Source organism: Garra rufa, chromosome 2 (genome assembly GCF_049309525.1).
Source record: "Garra rufa chromosome 2, GarRuf1.0, whole genome shotgun sequence".
Lineage (NCBI taxonomy): Eukaryota > Metazoa > Chordata > Actinopteri > Cypriniformes > Cyprinidae > Garra > Garra rufa.
Window position 1 is genome coordinate 31,158,738 of NC_133362.1, and position 8,239 is coordinate 31,166,976.

The 8,239-nt window shown below is 37.4% G+C and overlaps 1 protein-coding gene across 1 annotated transcript in view; it reads left to right on the forward strand.

The window, feature by feature from the left end:
* Nucleotides 1-5,302, forward strand: part of trim8a (tripartite motif containing 8a) — a 31,885-nt gene extending 26,583 nt beyond the window's left edge. Inside the window, exons 3-6 of the mRNA XM_073835093.1 lie at nt 624-857; nt 1,490-1,521; nt 1,611-1,726; nt 3,397-5,302. Coding sequence (XP_073691194.1) covers nt 624-857; nt 1,490-1,521; nt 1,611-1,726; nt 3,397-4,025 — 1,011 coding nt within the window. The 3' untranslated portion in view covers nt 4,026-5,302. The remainder of the gene's footprint in view (nt 1-623; nt 858-1,489; nt 1,522-1,610; nt 1,727-3,396) is intronic.
* Nucleotides 5,303-8,239: the final 2,937 nt, after the last annotated feature.

An 8,239-nucleotide genomic window follows, 5' to 3' on the forward strand; every position in this document is an offset into this window, starting at 1 on the left:
AACAGCGGGTTTCTTTGATTAAATAGAAAATTCAGAAGAACAGCATTTGTCTGAAATAGAAATCTTTTGTAACATTATAAATGTATATATCATTACTTTTGATTAATTTTAAGTATCCTTGCTAAACAAAAGTATCTATTTCTATCATTCCTTTCCCACAAAAAAAAAAGTCCAAGCTTTTGAATAGTATAGTGTAGGGTTATGGTTAGGGTTAGCAAAGCAAATCAGAATATTAGAATGATTTCTGAAGAATCATGTTACACTAAAGACTGGAGTAATGGTGCTAAAAATGTATCTGATCACAGGAATAAATTAGATTTTAAAATATATTCAAATAAAAAGCAGTTATTTTAAATAGTAAGAATATTTCACTGTATAACTGCTTTTGCTATATTTTAGATCAAATAAATGCAGGCTTGATGAGCAGAAGAGACTTCTTTAAAAAACATTAAAAATGTTATTGTCCAAAAACTTTTGACTGGTAGTATATGCAAAGAGAAATTAAACAACTGAGACATGAAAATGATATCTTTAGGGCTGTATTCAGTTTCCTTTCCTGTGTTCACAATGAGGGATACTATAGAAATTCAGTATGTGCCCTTGTGTGTGTGTGTGTTGTGCAGGATAAGGTACGGCAGCTGAAGGAGGAGGTGCGTGTGCAGTATCACAAAATGCACCAGCTCTTAGAAGATGACCTGGGGAGAACTCTAGAGGTGCTGGATAAAGCACACTCCAAATACTGCCAGGAGAACTCGACCCAAACCCTCCAGCTCAATGAACGCCGTCAGGAGGCCAAGAAACTGCTCAGCTCTGTCCAAGTTGTGTTTGACAAGGCAGAGGATATTAACATTATGAAGGTGAGTTCGATTCTCTCTTTCACCCTTCACAGATGCCTTCATCTGCTCGTCCTTCACCGTCTATGATATCCCACAATCCTCTGTGTGTGAGGTTTGGATGCTGCTGGGGAAAAAATGCTGTTTGATGAAGTGTTTGAAAGAAAGAAATGAATTCATAAATTGCACTTTTGATTAATGTAAACAAGTTTTAATTCAGAATTCCTTTGTTTTCCACATATGATTTCATGTCTAGAAATAAATAAGCTGTGGAGTGATTAAATACTCCCTGTTTTCGATTATTAAACATGATGTCATGGTGTCTGAAACCCGTTTCCTTCATATAAAAACTCTGTCTGTCTGACCGGGCAGTAAGGCAGCTGTCTTGGTTTTTCGGACACTGTGAATATTTCCCTGAACGCACTCTCGTCTGACTTATGCTATAAATCCCCTCGCACTCACCCACATACTCTCATAAACACACAATGTGAATGTGCCCATACCTGTGAGAAATGTTTCCCTGTCTGTGTGTGGTTTTTATCAGCAGATCTGCATTTCCAGATTTTTCCGTGTTTACACACAAAGAAGCAGTCAAGCAGCAGCTTGTAGGCTGCAGAAGAGATTAATATTTTGTTCTGTTTTCTTTTGCTTTGCAGAACACAAAACCAGTAAAAATACTCATGGACAGGTATGAGACAAAGTGCAGAAATGTATATAAATTGAATACTAAATCACATTTGGAACATGTAGTAATCATGTGTAATGGTCTTTTTACAGATCGCAGTCATGCACAGGCAGTGTTCTGCCTCCTTACAAAGTGGGTCATCTTAATTCCAAAATATTCCTGTCTGAAGTCTCAAAAAAGGAAAAGAACTTGAGAAAAATACTGGAAGGTAAGAAAAACTTGAATGGTTTTTAGATTATAGATTCTAGGATAAAATGATGGTAAATGAAAATATCACAAATACCACTAGCCATATAATCATGCACAGTTATGATCGTACGTTTTTTTTTGGCACAATTTTTTTTTTTTTTACATCACTTGGTAGAAGCAAGCCAAATTAGACGGGTACCAATGTAGGATTTTTAGCACCTTTTACATTAAAATGTAATTCATATGTACACCTCCTTTATGATGAGCATGTTTTAAATTTCTTAATTAAATTTTATGACAAGCAAGGGTAGTTTAGGTTGTAAAATGTCATTCTGTGCAACTCCCTAGAAACTTGTACATATTTATTATAATTCATGATATTTGAAAAAACTTACTTTGGTAACTTTACTTTTAGGTCCCATTAGTTAACATTAGTTAATGCATTTAAAGGGATAGTTTTTTTTGCAATTTTGTCATTTAAAGAAGAATTTCACTTCCAGAACAAAAATTTACAGATAATTTACTAACCCTCTTGTCATCTAAGATGTTCATGTCTTTCTTTCTTAAGAAAAAGAAAAAAATGACCTCAGAAAGATGGCAACACAGAGCACATGGCTTTTACACAGAGATTGTAGGTCTGTTAGTAAAATCTGTTGACTTTAGGAATCTTTCTTGCATTATGTGCCAGTGGTGACCATTCAAATATGGAGAAACAGCACTTTAAGTTTTTACTCCAAAGTTTGCATGTCTGTATTTTAAGAAGTATTAAAGACATCTTAATGTCCTTTTAGATATTGGGTCTTAACAAATTTTCCTTTCTGCTTCTTTATTTTTAAGGACCTACATGGTTCAGTTCTAGAGATGTTGAAATTTCAATATGGCTCCAGGAGCAAATAGTTCAATTGTACACATTTCCAGTGGTCAAATACCAAATGTGGGTCAATTTGCAAAAATATGATACTTATTTTCTTTTAAAGAGCAATGACTGAAGAACAAATAATGTTGAAACTACAGATGAATCTTGTTTCCTTCTGTCAAGACAACTGAATTGAACATACCTGAGTGCCATACATATTCTTTTTCCAAGGTTTGCATGCCTAAAACTCAGAGTATTAACGATATTGCAATATGATTTTAGATTCTAGTTCTTAATGAACTTTTTATTTGGAATCTTCATTTTCAAGACTCTACATCGTTCAGTCTCAGAGATATGGGGATCTCAATGAGGCTCTATGTCCAGATTGTTGAATTTTACCCATTTTCAGTCGCTGAAAACCAAATGGATTATATGTCACCATTGGCACATAATGTAACAAAGGTTGCTAAAGTCAACAGATTTTACCAGTAGAACTACCAATCTCTGTATAAGTGACATTATATGCTGCCATCTTTCTGAGGTCATTTTTAACCCCTTTTAATTTGGCTCTGGATCTCAGGTGAAAATTGCCATATTGACCCCCTATCATACAAAATCATTCAGTAAATATTCATCCTTGACATTTAATATTTCGGCTTTCATCATTATACAGGTTTATCTTTCTTCAGAAAAAATGTTAGCAAAATCAAAAAAAACTGAGCCAGGGAAGTTTCTGAAATTTGCTTGATTTGACACGGAATGACCCAAAAATATTTCTGTTCAACAAACAGTTTTTTTCCACAAATCAAACTCTTTGTCCTCCTTGTTTCCAGCACCATTCAGTACTCCCGCGCACTTCCTCCAGAGCGTTTCTGTCCACCCCTCCAGTGTGAATACCTCCGGGGGTGAGAAACGCAAACACTCCACGGCCTTCCCTGAAAGCAGCACTAGCCTGCTGGAGTCCTCATCAGGCCCCATGAGCAAACAGCAGTTCCTGGGTCAAGGTTCCAACTCCGCAGACGGGCCGACGTCGCAGCCGCCCATGGCTCCCTGTAGCTCCACCCAGCACATTGTAGGCCTCAGCAGTAGCAGCGGCGCCCAGTCTGTCCATCATTCCAGCTCCGTTTTCACTCCCGCCGACTACCCCAACCCCAGCTCGTCCCAGCAGGCCATGCTGCCGCAGTACGGCGGCCGGAAGATTCTCATGTGCACGATGGACAACTGCTACTGCTCTAGCGTCCCCTCCATATCGAACCACCGAGGCCATCCTCCCTACCCGCGCTCGGGATCTTTCCCTTGGACACAGGACTACACCCACCCCCTGCCCTCCACACCCTCAATGTCCCAGCCTCTACAGGGGCTCTCCATGCACGACTGGATCGACGCCTCACAGAGCCACAGGCACCCTGATTTCTATGGATTGTACGGGCAATCTTCCACTAAACCATACGTCACTAGTTAACTTCCACTGCAGCTCTTGTTTATCTCCAATAACTTGTCCATTTCTCTAAGGTTTGGTCACATTTGCGAAATTTAAGTGAAATTTTGCATGCAAAAACAGATCCATTGTCAACAGCATAGAGAAGTTGGAAGCACAGCTCACACAGAAATCTGTTCTTTTGGATTTCACCTGCAAAATTTTGCCAAACAACTACAAATGTGACCGAACCTTCAGTTCTTTTTCCCGCCTGTCTTTCAAAATCAGGCTTGTTAACATCACAGTCAAAAAGGACAGCACTTTTAGCATGCAATGCAAGCCTCTCGGCTTCAAAACACCGATCTCTTCCAACTTAAGCATTAAAACCCCTTCTGTTCCTGCGTAAAACATGATAAGGGAATCTTTCTTTGAGAAATGTGGAGGCGGGACCCAGTTGAGTTTTTAAAATCACAAACAGATTTTGGATAATTGCAGAGGGTTGTGATAATGATCGCTTATAAATGGAGTTAGTTTTAACTCCTTTCACCTCCCCTCTTCCTGCCTTTAGGGCATCTGGAATCTGGTTGGTTTTTATGACGTGGTGAAGATTCCTTTTAACATTGCTATTAAACTTTTACAGTTTTATTAATAGTAGATGGGGAATATTGTTATTTAAAAAGAAGGGATAGAGTGTGTTTATTATTTATCACCTCTATCGCACCTACTGAACCGCTCCACAGGTAACCATGTGACTGGGAACTCCGATTAGGGTTTGACGTGTTACTCACATTCCTTAGAGGCCAGAGGATCTTGTTTTTCTGTTATGTTTACAGTTATGTTTTAATACTTTCATTAATTTTCGGTAGGTTGGAAAAGATCAGTACACAAACTCAATCCAGGCTTCAGAGATTTTCCACCAAGCATGTCATGAGCTAGTGCTTTTGGATTCTGCTTCCTGTCAGATAATGTTACTTCCTGCATTCAAGCACATGTGAAGCATGTTCAGGATGATTGGTGCCTACACACACCTCGTACACAGTCTTATAACGGTGTAGATATACTTCCTGTTTTAGTCGGTGAGGGTGACTGTGCTCATCGTGAAACACTGATTGTCATGAACATGCTGAAAAACTTCCTGTTTGTGATTGTAGGCATGCAGGAAAGCCTTTCTGTGCTCTCAGAAACTCCAAGAGACTCGACTGAGTGAGACTAGAGGACAGTTGGTGACATTTTTTCACATTTTATACAAGAAAACTGAATGGACTGCATACATTTGGAAATCAAAATAAATGTGCTTCAAAAGAGTATTAAATGCTGGTTTAAACAAAAGTGTACAGAGTGTCTTTTATCCACCTTTTTCTTTAACACGGAAGTAAGCCTATGGGTGAGACTTCCTGTTCATTAGCCACTATAGGGAAATAATGAGAAAAATAACAGCATTCAGTAAACGGTGTGCTCATAATTAAGGTAATACATTCAAATAATATGGTGAGACACAATGCAATATCAAGCAGCAAAACAAGCGGTTATGTACAGCTAAAAATGCGGATGAGACCGGAAGCCACACCCATAAAATTTACAAATTGATGCTTTGCAAAGACCTGCCCCCCTTAGCTGTATTGTTTGTCAGACATTGCAAAAGTAACTATTGCACTACACATCATGTTCTCACACAGTGAAAATACATTGTGGAGCAGAGGAAACTGACAATGCGCCAACAAACAAGACAAGAGCAGGTTAAGTCTTTTGTTCTTTTTAAGAAATTCATACAATAAATACTGTTTTGTGGATCTTTAATTTTATGAAAGCTCACTGTAGCTCCCTCAGTTCAACCATGGAAAGATGTCAATACACAATTTCATTTAGATTAAGTCTGTCCAAGTTAATCTAATCACATGTCTGATTTGTTTGTCAGACAAAATGGCAGATTTAGAGTTATGATTGGTCAGATCACCTGTCAATTAAGCTCCCTGTGAAGGCCCAATTGTGTAATGTAGTAATCAGGGTTACCACCGTCTTAAATTAAAACTGAATATATGGAGTTTTATTTATTTATTTATTTTTTTTACCTGGAAAGGTCATGCAAATTAATAAAATGTTTTAAAATCCATGGGCATTTTACATTTTTCTAGTTATTCCAAACTCCAAAATATTTTTATCAGACTGAAATTGTAATTTTAGGGCTGTCGCTAACTAATATTTTTGTAATGGAGTGATCAGTTGATTGTTCTGATAATTGAGTAATTAGATAATTAAAAATTTTTTTGAGGTAAAAAAATAAAATAAAATAGGCCCAAGCAAACAACAGCCTTAAAAAGCTTTGTTTGAGCTTTTATTTTGAAATCGCGATGAACAGTTAGTATAGTTAGGAATAATCTTGACAACATTCAGTGGGGTAGGTGAAATATTAGGCTAATATCTTAATTTAATTCTGCTCGTATGTATCTTTACCACCTATTAACCTTAGTTTGTCAAAATATTGTGGCCTTTTCTGCTTACTAAGTCCTTCTCTATATGATTTAGCAGCTTCCGCACGTTTTTCCGTGGTTCAGACAGCATAAATTAGCAGAACAACATATTCAGTAGTACATTAACCGTGCAATCCATGCTGTTGTTCACATCTAAGAATCGCCATATGGCAACTGACCAAATTATGATGCAAGTGCAAACCCTCTATTTAAAGGGATGGTTCGGAGTAGAATTGACTTCATTGCTATGCACTCCGAAGCCCATCTAAATACCCCATCCAAAGTTTTTTTTACCTTAGTCAAACATTTATGGAGATATTAGAGTTTTTCGAATTGCTTGTTACAGGAGTGAATGGTACATGTGATGTATCTCGTAAATTGCACCACTAAACGTGCAAGTAATCTTACCAAACTTGTACAGTAGTGTAAATAGGTTATGTACTCACAAAACGCTGCAACAGAACATTTGTAAGTCCACCATGAGTGTTTTAAAAACACGTTTTACCCGAGAACTACTAGTCTCAGAAACTACAAGTCGACGTCACTTCCCTGGTTTGAAAAAAGCACGTAAAAGTCCTCCTACAAGTTGACATGCACACAGATGTAGTAGGATGACTTTTACGTGCTTTTTTCAAACCAGGGAAGTGACGTCGACTTGTAGTTTCTGAGACTAGTAGGGATCGGCTAAAACGTGTTTTTAAAACACTCATGGTGGACTTACAAATGTTCTGATGCAGCGTTTTGTGAGTACATAACCTATTTACACTACTGTACAAGTTTGGTAAGATTACGTGCACGTTTAGTGGTGCAATTTACGAGATACATCACATGTACCATTCACTCCTGTAACAAGCAATTCGAAAAACTCTAATATCTCCATAAATGTTTGACTAAGGTAAAAAAAAAACTTTGGATGGGGTATTTAGATGGGCTTCGGAGTGCATAGCAATGAAGTCAATTCTACTCCGAACCATCCCTTTAAAGTGCATATATTAAACCTACAGCATTAGGAAAAAAAGTCTAATAATGCATTTCTTGGATTTTTGTCAGTATTTTGACGGTTACTCAACGTGGGCAACAATGCATTTGAGCATTTTTTATAATTGTGTACACAAATCAAGGAATTAAATTCCTCCAGCCCAAATATATTTATAAGAACCTAGTCCTTATCAGGTAAATTAAACTGGAAAAGTCATTGAACCTTTAAATATTGTAATGGAGTAAAAAAGATTGAGGGTCACTTTTCTAAAGTGACATTTGCAGCAAAATTCCTGAGACTTAAGCATGTGCTTCATACATTTTTTATGCATGACTGGGTAAATTCTCTGTGTGCACATAAAACATCTACATCTCCATGGCAAACTGCATAACTGTCATATAACTAAGTACCATTATTCAGCATAAATAATTGCCACTTTGTTAAAAAGGAGCATCAAGTACTTGTGTGTGATTATGGGGATTATATATTGTTAGATCTCTGCTGTTGTAGATCCAAAGAAATCCTATAAATCAAGCATGACCGTGTTCGTCTTTGGCTTGGATTATTTGCCTAGACCTTGCTGTTGATTATCAAAACAGGTTTGGAGGTTATGTTTGAAGTGAAGTTAATCATTCGTAAGGCAGTTAATCATTTGTTTACATTACCGGCAAGTCCGAAACAAAATATGTAGCTTCCAAAAAAGAAAGAAGGCCAGACTGTTTTAAATCATTTAAATATAGCAGTCTAATGATTTATGCGACTTCCTAGCTCTTCCTCATGGGTCAACGGGGGCATCAGTCACATTTTTCCAT